The following is an 18,365-nucleotide window of genomic DNA, read 5'->3' on the forward strand; positions in this document are numbered from 1 at the left end:
CACACCAGAAAAATGAAAGAGTATTATTATTTTTTAACACTACACATAATTAAGGTGATAACCTATCATTTATCATCCAAATGAGAACACTTTTAAGACTAATAGGGTGTGCTGGTAATAATTATATCACGACAACCCATGTAAACTAAGACTGTACTGGGAAAACCAGGATATATGGCTTATATATAGTTACATATAACTACCTACAATGTTATATCATTTTCAAAATATACAAATTTTGGGTAATTCAAAGAAGTTGTATATTATATTGGATTTTTAGCCATGTAGTTGATACTTATGTAAGACTACTTTTAAAAGTAACTTTAGAGATGGCTTTCCTGATAAGTTAAATATTATTCATAATTTTTAAAAAATTTGTTAGAATTATCTCAGTCAGAACAATATTAATAGAAGAGAAAATACTGAAAGTAAATGACTGAAGGAAAGCTGCATGCCATCTATTTTGTGCCACAATAACATTTTCTTAATCATCTTTTAGTATCCCAGAAGAATACCTCCAAAGTAAAGTACTTACATGTACATAGGCTGTAGCTGTAAATGAGATGTCTTCTGAGGCCCCTGATAGCCATAAGAGTCAAAGCCACCTATGAAATCAACTGAAAGGGACAATTGCCTTAATTAGTTAACTTTTCAGAAGAGATAAACGTTCATGATCAAGGTCTCACACAGATTACTAATATAAACCTTTTAATAATCTATTAAACCAGAACTAGCTAATTGTGGAGGAAAAAAGATAGTTCCTTCAAGGCAGTGATTTTTTCCCCCCCTCAACTGTGAGATTCAATTATTGCTTTACAAGAATCTATTCACTTGGGAGAAGAAATTTATATACTCCTTTGAAGCAACCAAGACCTAATTGGAGCAATAAAATTCACTTGCACAATTAAGATGCTATATGTCTTTTTGGTTAGCATGGAGATTTTCTGCAACACATTACAAATGTAAAAAATAATGATCGCTCAAGTGCATGTACCTATCAGCAATTGCGGCACTAGTAATAGTGTTATATCCTATGATTGTCAAGTACAAGGTGCTGTGGTGGTGGTCATGTAAATTAGCTCAAAATGGCTGTCCCCTGCCATTATGTGGTTCATAATCTCAAATAGACAATCAGAAATAAAGATGTGCAGCAAACTCTAACCAAACAGTCAAATGCAATACATACCTAGGTATTTAAGGTACAATGAGATGTAATAAGAGTTACTGTGGTAGATTATATTATCCAAAATGGCTGCAACAATATCTCCTGTTCCATATCTGCCTGCAGTGTGACCTTGACACTCACCCCATCCTGAGGTTTGGGTCTTTGTCCCTTCCTCTTGAACCTGGGTAGAACTTTGTGGCCACTTTGACCAATAGAGTATGGTAGAAGTGACACTGTGACTTCCAAGGCTAGATCAAAAAAATGTCATGCACTTTGCTCTTTAGGGATGCTCTCTTTTGGAACACAGCCATCATGTCCAAACTAGGAATCCCAAACTAGCCCACGTGGAGAGATCAATGGAGGACCCTCAGATATGATTTTGGCTGACAGGCTAGCTAGGGTCCCAGCTGATAGTCACCATCAACACCCAGACATGTGACAAAAATTGCCTCCAAATGATTCCAGCCCCAAGCTGTTGAGTCAGCCCAATCTTGGAGTCTCCCAGCTGAGGGTCCTGACATCCGGGATCAGAAACAAGCTATCCTCACTGTGCCCTGTCTGGATTCTTAACCCACAGATCCATGAGCATAATAATGGTTGTTTTATACCACTACATTTTGGAAAGGGTAGTAACTGGGACATTAAATACTAAGAGTGCTGTGAAAATGTTTTGGTTTTGTTTTTTCTTTCCCATTCCTGGATGTGGAGGTCATGTGGTGGGGCAAAAAGAGGCAAAACAACAAAAAGCTGACAAGATAGATGACAGGAAGAAGAAAGAGAGGAAACTAGAAACTGAATTAGGATGCTAGAGGCTGTCTTTACTTTTTCTAATATCTTTTTCTGTTGGCTTAGCTTTGACTAGTTTTTGTTCTTTTTAATATCCTAAGTGTTACAGGTAGAAATTGGAGCAAGTAACATAAAGTCCATGATGTCTGTTTAGCGGGGAAATCTTTTTATTTTTTTAAAATAGATTTTATTTTTTAGAGCAGTTTTAGGTTCACAGCAAAATTGAGAAGAAAATACCAAGAGTTGCTATATACCCCCTCCTGCCCCCACCCCGCCCAACATGTGCACAACCTCCCCTACTGTCAACATCCCAACCAGAGTGGTGCATTTGTTATGGCTGATAAACCTATACTGACATATTGTTACCACCTAAAGTCCACAGTTTGTATTACGGTTCACTTCTGGTGTTTTAAATTCTGTAGGTTTCGACAAATATGTAATGACATGTATCCACAATGTTAGTATCATACAGAATAGTTTCACTGCCCTAAAAGTCCTGTGTTCTGCCTTTTTATCCCTCCCTCTCCCCTAATCTCTAGCAACCACTGATCTTTTTACTGTCTCCATAGTTTTGCCTTTTCCAGAATGTCATAGAGTTGGACTCCTATAGTATCTAGCCTTTTCTGATTGGCTTCTTTCACTTATTAATATGCTTTCAAGGTGCCTCCGTGTAGTCTTTTGATTTAATATCTCTTTTTATCATGAAAACCCTTTTATTGAGGCAGAATTTCTCTTCTGGTCAGAAGTGGAATAGTACAGCAGTCCCCCCTTATCTGCGGGGATACAGTCCAAGACCCTTAGTGGATGCTTGAACCATGAATAGTACTGAACCCTATATATACACAATACTATTTTTTTTTTCCTATACTAACGGATGGGTAGCATACACAGCATGAATATGCTGGACAAAGGGATGATTTATGTTACTGGAGGGACAGAGCAGGATGGTGTGAGATTTCATCACTACTCAGAATGGCTCATGATTTAAAACTTATGAATTGTTTATTCCGTTTAATCTTTTCAGACTGCAGTTGACGGCAGGTAATTGAAACCATGGAAAGTGAAACTACAGATAAGGAGGACTACAGTGTAATGAAAAGGACAGAGATCCTGATGTTAGAAGGATCGGGGTTCAAATACTGCTTTGACCACTTGCCAGCTGTGTGACCTTAGACAAATCACTTAACTTCTCTTACACAAGAATTATAATACTTAATACTATTAGTGTGAGGATAAAATAAGGAACGTAGAGCCCTGGGTGAGACATGCAGTATGGAAGAAGAAAATTAAAAACCCTTAAAAATTCAGGATTTTCTTTATAATTCTTATAAACCATGCAGTTTAGGAGAAAGAAAGAAAGTGTTTTAATTTGGAACAACTATAGAACTATATCAAATATTTTATAGAAGATGAATTAAAAGAGAGCGAACCTCTTTTGTTTTCTGAATTGCCCACGTTTGCACATTAGCTAATATAAATGGTACCAGAAGAGCTGTAAAATAATTGAATGGCAACTGTATTTAAAGTTTGTATTTTGAGAAATTATTTTCCACGATTGGGGATTCATTGCAGATAGTGCCTAAATTCCTGTTCATTGGGGTTCACTCTTACCGACATTAAGACTTAAGGACTAGTTTTCTGAGAGGCATTCAAGCATTAAAGTTTCCTTGTTCTGAGGTTCCCTGTTAGTCAGATGGTCCCCACCCTGGTGCTGGAGAAGAGAGTGGGAAGATGTAAACAGTAAGGTCTCCTCCACTGAAACCGAGATCCAAGTCAACCTCAGGCTTATTAGTGTTGTCATTGTTGTTTTGAAATATTTCCTTAGCTTGATTCCAGAGGTGTGAGATGGATGGCAGAAAAAAACAGATGGTAATTTATAAGTCAGAGACTGTGCAGTGAACCAAGGGATAACCAGAAGAAACCAAGATGAATCTTCAAGTCCAAAGGATAGAATTGGGACCAAAACTGGGAAACAAAGCTTGAGTCAGGAGCAGTGTAGACTTTCTGGAGACATGAGAAAAGGCCAGAAGGGAAATGAGATGTGTCTGAGTACTGTTGCGAATGGAGGTTGAGTTGTCTGCGTCTTGCTCTTGTTAGCCATCTATCTGGTGTGTGGGTTGGTAGAGCCGATTTACAACTACCCAGCTGGGGAGGATAGCGCTAAAGCTTTGACAGAAGGATTGCGATTGTTTTGGTCATTCTGGTCGTTCAGATCATCTGGGGCCGCGGAAAAGGATGCAACAGCAGATGACTCAGAACCAAGAGGAGAAAAGAAGAGGATCTGAGTGTAACCAGGATGCATTTTTACCATCTCACTTGTGAGGAGGCATTCAAATTTAAATCAGAATCAAAGGATATATTTTCTGTAGTGTATTTTATATACTTGCCTGTGTTCACAGCCAAGGAATTTATGTAAGGTCAGTTTCCACATGTACTCATTCTCAGTAATTGTTTGGATGTCTTCCTAAAGACCTGAAGGAGAGGAATATGAATAAGCTGGATCCAACTGACCACACTAGAGTTAAGAGTGTGGTGGTCAGAGTAGGTAGACATGGTTCTCTGCATCTTTTACAGAATGGTGTTTCACCCATAATTTGGAACTCTTTGGGGTGCCATGTGGGTGGAGAGCATAGTAGAAGAAATTATGTTTCTCTCTCTTAAAATTGAGTTACTGGGGTTAGCTTACATTTTTAGAATACCCTTAATACCACTTTGGTCTGTTTTCTGTTTCTTTTATATAATTACATTTATTTAGGCTCTAAAGAGGCTACTGAATATTGTAAAGCTTTCCTAAGCAATAGGAGTCATGAAACAGCTAACAGGTACTTCTCCAAGTAATTATGATGGCATCTAGATGTTTGGCTCATAGCTCAAATTTTTTGTCTAGGAGGATGTTGCAGCCTTTAATGGAACAAAAAGAATGAGAGGAGGGAGTTGGTGTTTGGCTTCATTAGGAAATGTAGTATATGTGGCACGTACAAGCAGCAAGGACCAGGAAACACTTGGGAAAAGGGAAATGTAATCGTAATTGGTGCAAGGCAGATTAGGGACTTGCTGGGATTTTAGAGATTAATTTCTTTTTCCTCATTCAGCTTTATTGTGCTTTATTGAAAACTATGTCCACCTGACATATTGTGAATCTACTTTTTTGTTGTTGATCCCGTCACTATAATTTAAGCTGCATGAGATTTACTATTTACTACAGTAGCCCCAGAACCCAGAACAGTGTCTGGCTCATGGAAGCCATATTTACTGAATAAACTCTTTAGGCTGTTTTTTTTTTTTTTTTTTTAAAGACAATTGATTTAAGCATGGAAGATGCTGGTAAAATTTCTAAGTGAAATTTCACTGAGTGCATTTACCCTTTCCTTCATAAGGTCTTGAATGATAATAAAGAGAAGACCTTTTATAGAAGATCTAGAATGTCAATGATTGCTTAGGTCCTGTGAGATAAAAGAAATCGTTTGGATACCAATGGGAAGAAGGCACCACTCTAGTCTCTTTGATCTAGGGGAGTAGAAGGAAAGAGGCTAGGACATGCTTTAGCATCAAGATGACTGGGCTGAGAGGGTAATCCATTGACGAATGCTATGTTGCAAATGTTGATAATTGCTAGGGAAAACATTGCTTTCTTTCTGGCCAGTTCATAGCATCCTAAACAGAGGTACATGACTGGGTAGAAGGTGACAAAATAAAATAAAATCTGTACCTGTTTAATCTTTGCCTCATTGGAGTGATTTCTTTTGGTCCTCTGAAAACAACTCAGGAATGTTATTTTCTTTGCAGATGTTATAGCGTTTTCTCTTTGGCTTAGTTTTCCCATCTGCAATATGGGTGTGTTTTTGTCTGCTTACCAACAGAGGCACAGAGATGCCCAATGATTTTAAATTAGTAAAGTCCCATATCAGTTTAATAACTATGATTTAATAAAATTAATAATAGTGGGATTTCGAAATTACCAAGTAAGAGAAAAGTGCTTTTTGAATAAATATTCCTCACTCAAATATGTTTCCTGTTGTGAGCTTCCCTTTTATTTAAATCTTTTAATCATGAACTCTGAGTTCAGCAAACTTAAAACTGCTTTTTTAAATACATGTTGGCAGGGAGGTATTGTAATATAATATTGTACCTTGGTTATTAATGACAAAGCCACTAGGCAACACACTCTCTTTTGGAGACAGAGCTGGAAAAGGCTACGGGGGGAAATTTTAACAGGCAGTGCACAGAAAGCTAAGCCTAAATATTTGGAAGAACTCATTGAAAGACATTAAAAAATTTGTGTGGGCCTATGAAAACAGAGTGTAAATCCATTGTCTCTGCGGGTCACTATTTCAAGGGTACTTATCTCCAGTTGCACAAAAGGAATTCAGAGCATAACCTACTGTAGCCCAAATTCAAAAGCCCTACCCTCCTCCCACACAGACTTACTTGGTGGCAGCAGTGCAGCTTCCTGTGTGAGCTTGATGTGCTCAGTCTGGACTTGTATCTCTGAGTGGACTCAGAGCTGTTTTTTTTTTTCCGATTAGGAAAACACAACCCTTTGTAGGGGTACTTTAGTCTGTTATTGCCTGAAAGGTCACTGAAGTGTGATGCTACAGAGAGCTTCTGGCAGGCGAAACATGCATTGAATGACATGAGACTTATTAGGTAAATCATGGCAGATGCTTCACTTCCTAACCTTGTTGAGAAAATAACATTTTCTCAGGGTCTTAGGATTCTATTTTCCATGTTTCTCTCTTAGTTGTATCAGAACCAGATCTTCAATATTTTAAACTTGGTAACACATTTACATATACTAAAAACTGGAAGTGGAATGCAATCAGTACAATGGTATAAAAATGAAATATTTCTTTTGTTAGAGATCATTTGAGTAACCACTTTAAGCTGTTGGTTCTAAAAAATAAAAATGAAATATAAGTTTCCACTTGATAAACTGTTTTGTCTTTTCACTCTTGCCTATTTTTGCTAATTCTCAGTGTGGCCAGTACCTTAGGTGAGATTTGAAGAAACACATGCTGGTTTTCTGCTGAGACCAGGATCTTGCTATTGAATCTTATTCTAATAATCTAATGCCATCACTGGCTATATCACAGGGAAAGTATGAAGTAATATAATGATTGAAGGCTTGGTAGTTGGAAGACCTGGGCTCAGGTGTGCCTTCCCTTCTGACCAGCATCATATCCACAAGCAGGTCACAATTGCTCTGAGCCTGACTTTCTTCCTCTGTGAAGTAGAGATAATAAAACAATTCCAACTTCACAGGGTTATATGTGTTTAATACTTAGATGCATGTATTTTATGGATGCACTACAGGTAGATTTGGGATCTCATCTCTTTTAACAAGGGATTTATACCAAAAGAATGATTCAAATTATGCTTTAAAATATATATTTAGGTTCTTTACTGAAAGGATGAGAATTTTTCAGGCCAGGGAAGTAGATGGAGATAAGGGTCAAAGAAGAGAACTTTGTGTTAGAATTTACTGGAATTTTGTATGGAATGACATGAGTGTGGAAATCATCAGCGGAAGCTGAGGTAGGTTTATGGAAACCCTTAATGCCCACTTGGTTGGTTGATTGTGGTCTGGCAAGCAGTAGGAATGTGACATCTGTGACATATTGTGGAAAAAAAGGGAAGATATATTAAAAAAAAAAAACTATGTAGAACTGAGTTTCCATATTTCAAATAGTTTTGGAAGTCACCTTATATATTATCCAAAAGGATGGGGAGAGGCTAGGCCCGGCCTGGTTTGTAGTCTATGAGACTTCGACCCATATGTAGGGAAGAGGAACTTTACAGTGGAGTGGGCGAGAATGAAGACACCAAGAGCTCATCTCCTGAACCAGGCAGAGGGGATGAAGCCAAGGCTTGTGGAAGGATTGCTTTGAAGAGGAAAAGCTTAACGGTTCCTCTCAGATTTGGAGAGGGTTTCTAAAAGACAGAAAGATAATTGCTGGTATAGAATTGTTGAGGTTCTGAGGGAAAAATGGAAGGAGTTTGGTAGCTTTGATTTTCTCAGGTTTGGGAACTAGACTTAAGGAACTTGGAAAGGTTTGGAGCACGTCCTGTGGTGACTGTGGCACACTGTCCATGGGAGAGGAGTGAGAGCCTTGTTGAGCAGGAGAGAGCATCCAGCTGGGTTTAGGGACTCTCTCCAGCCATGTGCACCAACCCAGGATTAGGAGTGGAGAAACTGCACCTGAGCCTCATCAGACAGGGTTATGGAAAATCCAAGGATGGTGGAAGAGAAAGCAAGGAAGGAAACTAAGTGTGCCTGTAAGAGCATCACCGCTCTTGTGGATTCAGGAGACAGATGATGAGCAGAAAGATAAAGATTCCAGTGGAGGGAAGCTCCTACATAAAGATGAAGAAAAATTCCTCCAGGAGGGAGGCAGGAGAACAAGGAGGGAGTAAAGATAGGAGTTTATAGTCAGGCAGAGAATTTTAGAACTGTTGATTTTTAGAGAAGCCGCCTTCCTCCATAATGAAGGTGATAAAAATTAGCCTCCTTGGGGAAGGGAACTAAGGAGGTAGGTGAAGTGAGTGGTGACAAAGATGGTAAGAGCTGAGAAGATCAAGAAATTGTAAAGCTAGAGTCAGAAAATTATGTATTCAGATATCTTTATTACTTTCAATAACCGTGGAATCGTGTGCAGAATATGATGAAATGGCTAAGCAAACTTTATCTTAAAGGTGCCTGGCCTCACTTTGTGCCATGCCATTTGGGTGGGTTAGATTTACCAGTCTCTGTTTTGTTCTCCCCTATTAGAATGGCTTTCAATTATGTGACATGCCTTTCCGTCGAAATTGGAAAGAGCCGTTATTACAGGCTATAGGCAAGCTAGTTAGACATGATTGGGTATGTCTTCTCAGCTGACATCCAGGATATATTTATATATATTAGAAGGCACAGCCCATTTAAATGCAGTGGTTTTAATTAGGATGTGGGCACATCAATGCATACATATTTAGGAAAGTGAAAAATAAAGCATGCATGCTAAAATCCCCCAGTAGAGAACTATTCCTCCCCTTGTAATTTTTGCTAACACAATCTTCGCATTATTTTGCAGCCGCCAGAAAGGAGGACTAAAACTAAATTACTCATCTTTATAGAACAACAATAGCAGTTCCAGGTATGAGGACGTCCAGTGGTTACTCTAATATTTTTCCAGCTATGTGGGAAAGGTGAAACTAGATTTGCTGTATGGGGTTCATTAAAAACACTTAAGATGATTCCTCTGTGAATTATGGTGTCCATTTGGTCAATACGGGTGGAAAAAGTTACCCTTTTTTAAAAAGACACCTATTTTTGTTAAATTCTGCATATCCCCCTGATTTGTCCTTTAGGTTTCGGTGGAAATGTCATTTCCTCAGGGAAGAATTTCCTAGTTTTCTTAACTGGATGAGGCACCCCTGGGGTATGTCCCCCTACCCCCACTCTCCTTGTCTGAACACTCATCACGCTTTGGTGTAGTTCCTCCTGTGAACTGTGTGCTGGGCTGTAAGCATCAGGAGGGCAAAGACAGTGTCTGCCTCGTGCCTAGTGACTAACACGCAGCCTACCACGTGCAGTGGCTACTCGGCAAACATGTATTGGAAGAATATACGTCCAGTCTCACGGTGAAGTGACGTGTAAAGTATACCTAGAATCGGGAGACAAGTTCTGCTCCCAGCACTGCCTCTAAATGATTGACTCAGAGCAAATCAATTTCAGTGTTCCTTTCCTCAGCTGTAAAATTAGGGGATTAAAGCAGGTGATTGCTAATATTGTTCATAGCGCTATGATCTGCACAATTCCATATTTGTGGGATTGGTTTACATACTGATAATAGCAATAAGACATTTAAAATGAACAAATCTGCAAAGGCATAATGAATGGGAAGATTTAGTGCAAAGGAGTTGTTTCCCCTCTGGCTGTTACTACTATCATGCATTGATTTTACTAAGCAAGTTTCCAGGGAGATGAACTGCTGAATAGGGTATATTGGAACCTGAGACATGAGACGTGACAATTCCCAGTTGGAAAACAGAGTGATGAAAATGGTGGGACCTGGGAGAGAAGCAGCGGATTGACAGGTTTGGAGCCCACAGAAATACTGTGGCCTCCTTTTAACTTACTTCCGGGATGAAGGTATATGGATGAGTGACTATGTGCGTCCCTTTGCCTCTGTGCTCTTGGGAATTCCTTTAACATCAGCTTCATTAGTTACAGAGGCAGCAATCCATATCCAATTTTTTGTGTGTGTCAGGATTGTTCATGTATAAACTAGCCTTCTTTGTTGGAAACATTTGCAATTAATCCCATAAACAAGCAAAAAATGCAAATCCTGCACTGCCCCAGCCAACCCTGCTGACACTGAGACCAGACTGCCATCTATTATACACAGAAATGAATTGAAATTCTCACTTTGGGCCTAACCTAATTTTCCAGTGATAATAGGCATGGATTCCCAGAAGCACTCTACACCTCTTGATAGTAACATCCTCATTTCCTTTCCTGGTAAATGTTTTAAATAAGATTTTTAACACCAAAGGAAATTAACCTTTAAATTAATTGTAATTTTAAAATGCCATCACTGATTTTTGTCTTCAGCCTAATTACTTTCTATTATTTAAGTAAACCTCGCCTCCTGTGAGCTTTAAGTTTGTTTCTCCTTCACTCCCTGCCACACAATGCCAGCCCATCCTCGTGGAGGCCTTCCTGACTCTGCTGCTTGAGCAGGCTCATTGAAATGTCACAGGATTGAGGGTTCGCCCTATGCTGCTTATTTACAAGGCACTCTTGCAGCGCTCTGTGTAAGCCTGCTCCACTCAGATGTTTTCATTCTGCGTACCTGGTGGCCATCCTTAGAGATGCACTGTTTTTAGTCCTCCTGCTGTTAAGAAGGAGATAGCTAAGCCTGGCCTTCTGTTCCTGTTAGATGCCATTTCCACCACTAAAGTAAAACTGGTCGTAATGAAATCGGCAACAGCCAGCATCATTTATCAAAAGACTAACTTTGAAGGTACAGTCTTCTTTCTTAGCACGTCTCAGCTTTGGAGAGCTTTTAGACTTCTGTTTCCTGGGCCAGCTCTTTGTCTTGTTCTCATTTGTCCTTTCAAGGTAGGACTAAGGGATCCCAGCAATTTTATTTTGTGAGCGTGTATATTGGTGCTAAAAGCATCCTATTTTTCTGCCACTTAGCTGCTTTCCTTCTCATGTCATTATCCATGTGGGTATAGAGAGAGATGGTGAGGAAACAAGTACAGGACACCCAGTACAGGTGGACTAGGTATTAGAGAATTGGAAGAGGCAGAATAAGCAAAATGGGAGATGTTTCTTTTAATCATTTCTGTAAATGTCACCACTTCTCCTTCCTTTCACATGCTGTTGCTTTCTTTTCCATTGAGGCGGATTAAAACAACCTGGATATTATTCATCTACTGGATCATGTCAGTTTTCTGCACCACATACCTCCTTTATTACACCCCAGTTAAAGGTCCTCCTTTGCTAGTAGGAATATAGTTACCTCAACATTGACTCTTTAGAAACAAGGTCCTGATTGTTTCGAATCAGCAAAGGATAGGGAATGAATCAATTTCTTTCCCCGCTATTTTTGATTTGGGAACATTAGATTTATTTAAAGATGATTATAGTGTGCATGTATGTATGTGTATGTGTGTGTATAATAAGCAGTAGAGTATAATGGAGGAGACGTTAAGAGAAAAGGGAGAAAATGAGAAGTGATTGTTAAAGAAGACTCAACCTGGACCTGAATATCCAAATTTAAAAATAAAGGGCATATGTTTTCTCTTCCCTGACCACAAGAGGGAGCAACTTAACAGCAGGCTGAAAAAAAGACCAGCACTAATTTTGGGAGACAATGTAAAAATTGTATCACTGTTAGGGAAGGCTGTTGTCACTAATAGGAGCTCGCATGTGATTGACAGGAGGCACATGTATATGTAAGCATTCGTTTCAGGTGCTGATCATCTAGGCTGTCTTTTATTTTTACATATGGCAGCTTATCTTTTTTTTCCACTTTCTTCCATTTGTCTAGAAAACGATGAAAGCTGCTTTATTCTAATTCATTATTCATTTACTTAGAATCAATTGGGGTCTAAACAAATGTCACATTTCCTTAGGAGTTTCCATATAGTCCAGGAAATGTTAGTGGAGAGCTGCTTGATTCGTTTATTTCCCGTATACTTACTGAGTCCTGCTTCAGGTTGGGGGTGGGCTAGATGCTGAGGATGTAGCGGTGGTCAAGATAGCTGTGGCCCCCACTAGCATCCCCTAACACTCTTACCCTGGGGGAGTCAACATGTGCTATATTATGTCAGAAGTTCACCGATAAGCTCAGTGACCTGGGGCAAATCATTTAATCTATATGGGCCTATAAAATTAAAGCGTTGAAATAGAGCAGTAGGCAGTAGTTTCCTATCATTTCAAACTCTGCAGTGTTCTTAGTTCACAAGAAATCTTAAGCGGAATCAAGAGCTGTAAAATTAAATAAATGCAGAGCTCCTGTGCTCTGGGAAGTTGGGAGAGGAGCAAGGTGACACCTTCTGCCTTGGCCCCACCATGATTCTGCAGGGCACTCGCTCGAGGTTAGTAGCATCTGGAGTCTGGGGCTCCAGACGCTAATCACATGTGATTCTGTTCAGAGATGGGGAAAGGAACGGCACATTTTGATTTTGTGGGAGCCTGGCAGATATGGACAAGGTTGTTTCACTCAGTCACCTTCAGAATTACAAAACAAATGTTATAAAGAGAACAATAATATACTACTCTTTCATTTGATTGCTTGAGTATGATATTTGAACAGTAAAAATAGACACACCATTCTCATAACTCTACCTGTCAACCTGGCACCCAGGAACTTGGCACCTTTTTTGAACTGCTAATTGCCTACCCCTTAGGTTATGTTTGGAGAGTGATTTATAAATAATAAGAAAGAAAGCTCAGGTTACCAAACAGAATGTATAATATGGCCCTAACAACCAGATAGAGAGAAAGAAAAAGAAAGGAAGAAAGGAAGAAAGCAGACATATACCCAAATGTTACCTGAGAACCAGAATTCAAAATTGTGAAATCATTCTAATTTCCTTTTTTGTTTGTTTAATCTGTATTTTCTCTACATTCTGCAGTAAACTTACATTCCTTTATAAACAGAAAGAACCAAATATTTTTTAATGGACGAGTACTCCTCCCTTGCCACCTCTACCCTCCCCCACAGGCGGGAGAGTGTGTCCTTGTGCTCAGAGAATCCCATCCAAACTCAATGATCCTGTCAAACTGGAAAAGCGATCAAAACATACAGAACAGAGTTCAATACACAGAAGTGTAGGCCAGCAGGCTTTAGAAGAAAAATCAAACAAAAATAACAGAAAATTATTAGCCTCAGAGAAGTGAATAATTTCCGTGGTTTGCTTTTCAAATGAAAGAGTCTATAAATCGATTATGACTTTTATCCCAAGGCCAGTTTATTTTGGAGAATTCAGGACAGGCTTTTATGCATCTGTGCTTGGTTGGTAGGTTTGTGCATGTGTGTATCTAAACATGTGTGTTTAAACATCTAGAATTAATTTTCCAATATTTTTTTCAAAATAAGCCCCCTTAGGATATTTTTAAAATGACATTCTGCATATTTTCCCGGATGATTTGAATATTTAAGAACATTTGCAAACACATTGAATCTCCTTTAGAAAAGATAGTGACTACTTAGAAAAATGGATCCATTTTCCAGAGGACTGATGTTTATTTTTATTTTTAGTTTAACTATTAAGGCAAAGGTTTATAAGAAAACATAATAAAAATTGAGAAATCATGTTGCCTGTTTTTTCTATTATGGATTAGTTATTATTTTTCCATAGCTGCACGTTTTCCTTTTAATTGTCACATCCAACAACTCTAATGAAGCTGATAAGTTCTTAGTTCTGTCACTGTAAGTGGACATCGGACTCTGGTGCAGAAGAGCTGAGGATTAAGGGAGAGGAGAGCTCCAAGTATAATAAAAGGCACCAGACCAGAAATCTCAGAACATTTTCTTTCTTTCACAGAATACTGTCAAAGAGAACAAGTAGAAGGGAATAGAAAACACTGGAGGTCATAAGGAAAACTCAGCATGGTTGGCAACAGATGATACAGTGAAGAGCCCAGCCACAAAGACAGCTCAGCGAGGGATGCACGCTCTCCTGGAGAAAGCCTTTTCTCCTAAGACATATCGCTGCCTTTTCATGAACAAATATATAAAAGTATGTTGTGATGGTTGCCCCACTCAAATAAGGTTCAAGTGTCAAGGCACACCCTCTGGAGCGGGTCCCAGCGTTTTTCTGGTGAGGAGCTTCTCATCTGAAGGCAGATCACCCCACCCCACAGCAGGCGATGCGGACCGGAACTCCTGCCTACTGGCAGTGAGCCAGGAGCAGGGAGGCTACCATTACCACCTGGAGCCTCTTACCCACAGGCGTTTGATGTGCCAGTGAGCAGAAGCTAGCCCCACTCTGTTCCCCATAGGTATTTTCAAATAGCCAACAGCCACATGGTGTGTGCGTGCGTGTGTGTGTGTGTGTATCTTTAGATATGGAATGTTATGGTCTGAATGGTATCCCCTTCCAAATTTATCTGTTAAAGGCCTAACCTGCTATGTGATTGTATTTGGAGATGGGGCCTTTAAAGAGGTCATTAAGGCTAAAGAGGCCATAAGTGCGTGGCCCTAATTCAATAAAACTGGTGTCCTTATAAGAAGAGGAAGAGATGTGGGGGCATGCACAGACAGAGAAAAGGGGGCAAAGTGAGAATTCAGCCTTCTACAAGCCAAGGAGAGAGGCTTTAGGAGAAACCAAAACTGCCAACACCTTGATCTTGGACTTCTGGCATCCAGAACTGTGAGAAAATAAATATGCATTGTTTAAGCCACCCAGTCTGTTATATTTTGTTATTGCACCCCTAGGTGACTGATATATGGGGGTGGAATTGCCCACATCTTCCTATTTGAAATCTTTGCTCCAAGGGTGGTTGTCATCTCCTGATAGGCACAGCAGATGGCAGTGTTGTCCTGTGAGTTTGCACAGCCAGTTGGCCTGTCAGGCTGGGGCTCTGGCTTAGGTAACCAGAGGGTCAGAGATGTAAACTTCAAGGCCCAGGGTTTTCATTGAGGAAATTAACAACAACTTTGCATTAAAGTGTCTATATAAGTATTTATAAAACTGGCCTCTAGAAAAGTAAATGAGATACTGTTTAAAAGGAGAAATAAAGAAAAAAATCTTAGGCATTTGATGTGCCTGCAGGAACTCCCTCTAGTTCAATGATGATTTATCGCTATTTCGTGGAGTCTAAGTTTGACTCTTCGCGCATGGAGCCTGAACCCTCGCCTTAGCTCCCTAGAGGGTGGTGCCTCTGAGGCTCTCTGGCTACACTTGCTGCTGAGCCTCAGATATCAAAACTGAGTACAGAGCTGGTCCGCTTCCTATTGACGTCAAGAATACTTCAGTCTTCCAGGTGCCGTAATTAGGCCCTTATCTCCACAGTCCATTCTCAGCACAGCTACAGAACCCAAACTGTCCTGTGTTCCTTGTGAGGCTCTTAGGAATGGAAACTTAACTAATTTGGCAAGTAGGGAGCTGGCATCTCCTCCTGTACTACACTCCCATCAGGTTGCTTCATTGCAAATCCACAGCAGGTAAGAATAGTTACACAGAGGTCCTTTCCCTGTTTATATATACATTAAACTTTCCCCATCTTTCAGGACTTACTTTCTGAGAGCATTTGTGTGCGTGTGTGTGTGTGTGTGTGTGTGTTTTATTGTACATTCATCAAGCCAAAACATTTTTAAAGGATCAAAATAATTTTCTTCATAATATAATTACTGAAAACTAGATAGAAATTGCACGCTTTTTTACACTTGAGCATTGGAAGTCGTGTGTTCTAGGCAGTGCCTGGAGGTAAACATATAGACAGGTGATCAAGATAATGATAATGCATGGGAAATATCAATCTAAAGCATTTTACTCAACAAATATTCATAATTGTCTGTGTGTGAGTGACCACAAGTAAACAGACCTAACTGGACAGAGAACTGGCCCAAATGAGCATCTCCTCCCGGTTGTTTAGTAGTCCCATGAATGTTCATGATAAGCATGAGTCTACTTAGATATAAAAAAAAGGAAAGTAGTTCATATCTTACTCACTGAGCAAAAAGACTAAAATTAGAAAAATTATCTATGATAAGTCTGCTTGTCTTTTAGATTAATAAAGGCACTTAAGGAGTTGTGGTCAAAATACATAAAAAGACATAAGCATTATGGAAAACAGTTTATTAGATGCTTGAAAGATAAGCCTTATCTTCCAGAAGATATTTGTAACTTCACATCCCCTTGGATTTACATGGCTTTGACCAAAACTTGACCTAGGGCAGAATTCCCTAAAATGAGTTGCCTGGAATTATAATTCCCTGGAATATTAAGATTTCTTATGAAAAAAGGTTCCGTGTTCAAATGTTTGGGATATTAACTATAGTTTTAGTTTCTGTAAAATGCCTTAACATCTACAGAATGACCACAGGCTGTTCCCAAGTTAAGCCTGGCCCACCCGAAACATCTGGAGACCTTGGATAGCCCCAAACCTTATTCTCTGACAGTCACAGTGAACATGAATTTCATGGGGACCTCTTTCAAACTTAGCCAATCCTAAACCCTTTTACCCTGCCTTGTCTGGTCCTTTCCCTGGAAACCACAATAAAAGCACTTGCTTACAGTTCTGTGTGTGTGTGTGTGTGTGTGGTGTGTTTCTCTCTCCTCCCTCCCTCTCCCTCTCTCTCTCTCTCCTCTCTCTCTCTGCCTCATGACCCACGATGATGCTTTCCTTGAGTGGCCCTGCGTGGCATGCTGTGTTCTCCCTAGGGAACCGTGAATGTAGTAAAACCCTTTTTGGTTTCTCTCTTTGATCTGCTTCTGGCCTCACTGTATCTCATCCAACGCAATATGGTTAAAACAAAACTGTGGATTAGGACAAATTGGACATACTTCTTTAGTGCAATACTCTCAGAGATGTTAATACATAAATGTGCATTCTAAATTTTCAGTGTCAAACTTACTTGGCTTTGGAATCTTTTTTGAGCAGTATAGCTTATGGACTAGCGTTTCTGGGATCCTGCTTGGGAGGTACTATTCTGGAGAGATACCGATTATCTGTCTAGGAGACTTGGTGTGTCAGTATTTTTCTGAAGATAAAAATGCAGACATCATTGTGAAATAAAATCAAACATTATAGTTTAGAGAAAGCTCAATTCCCATGTGGAATTTAACCTATAGACTCATCAAGGATTTGGCACAAAAACACTGAATGGTAATAGCTGAATGAACTTACGTAGTTTGTGGAGTCCATACATTTTAAAATCCATATATCTTTTACCTTTCCTAATATTTACCCTTCCAAAAGAATAAATCTTTTGGGCATAGGACAAGTGCTTACTAGATATCTTCTCCTGCATCTTCGTTAAGCACCTCAAACTCAACCTTTCCAAACTGAACCAATTGCTGCATCCCCATTCTACTTTCCTCAAGTGACATTTCCATCTAGCCATTCACTCATATCAGATATTCAGAAATCTATCAGTCTCTTCCTTACGCCTTACATAGTACCCATCCATGGCCCATTAATCAGTATTATTTTTATGTTTAATAACATATCTATCCTTTCCCTCTCCAACACTGGTCTTAGTCCAGACCCTCATCATCTCATATCTCAGTCATTTTCACGGTGTCCTAATCTGTCTGTCTTTCCTTAATCTCGACCCTCCCATTCAAGTCTCTCCTTCATACTGATACCATTATGTTTTTTCTGAAGTGCATTTCTGATTGTTATTCTCTTTCTATTAACTGCCAATTGATTGGCCATCATGCTATACAAAATAAAGTCCAGACTCCTTAGTTTGTCATAACCGTTTTTCTACTATCTCATCTTTTCCAGTCGTCTCTGGGTACCCACCTCTAGCACAGGATATAATTCAGTCATATTAACCTGACTGCTCTGCCCCCAACATGGAAGGCTGTGATATGTCTTGGTTCTTTTCCACCTTTTGCCTGGGATCACCTTACTCCCGTATCTGCTATCCAAATATCTATTTATTTTGCAAGACCAAGCTCAAGAGTGTCCTTCTCTATGGAACTTTTCCTGATTCCTTTCCTATCTCCCCACACTATACACTCTACAGAGTTTTATTTTACTTATTTGTTCACATGTTTCTTTCCCCTACAAAATGCTTAATTCCTAGAAGTAAAAGACTGCATATTACTCATCTATTTTTTTTTATATAAAGTTATTTATTTATTTATTTTTGCTGCATTGGGTCTTCGTTGCTGCGCGCAGGATTTCTCTAGTTGTGGCGAACGGCGGCTACTCTTCGTTGTGGTGCGCGGGCTTCTCATTGCA

At 39.5% G+C, this 18,365-nt stretch overlaps 1 protein-coding gene across 1 annotated transcript in view; it reads right to left on the minus strand.

Moving 5' to 3' along the window:
* Positions 1-531: 531 nt before the first annotated feature.
* The window catches only part of NKAIN2 (sodium/potassium transporting ATPase interacting 2), a 437,604-nt gene continuing 419,770 nt past the window's right edge, over positions 532-18,365 (minus strand). Inside the window, exon 4 of the mRNA XM_068551153.1 lies at positions 532-617. Coding sequence (XP_068407254.1) covers positions 532-617 — 86 coding nt within the window. The remainder of the gene's footprint in view (positions 618-18,365) is intronic.

The sequence above is a fragment of the Eschrichtius robustus genome, chromosome 9, assembly GCF_028021215.1.
Source record: "Eschrichtius robustus isolate mEscRob2 chromosome 9, mEscRob2.pri, whole genome shotgun sequence".
NCBI classification, from domain to species: Eukaryota; Metazoa; Chordata; class Mammalia; order Artiodactyla; family Eschrichtiidae; genus Eschrichtius; species Eschrichtius robustus.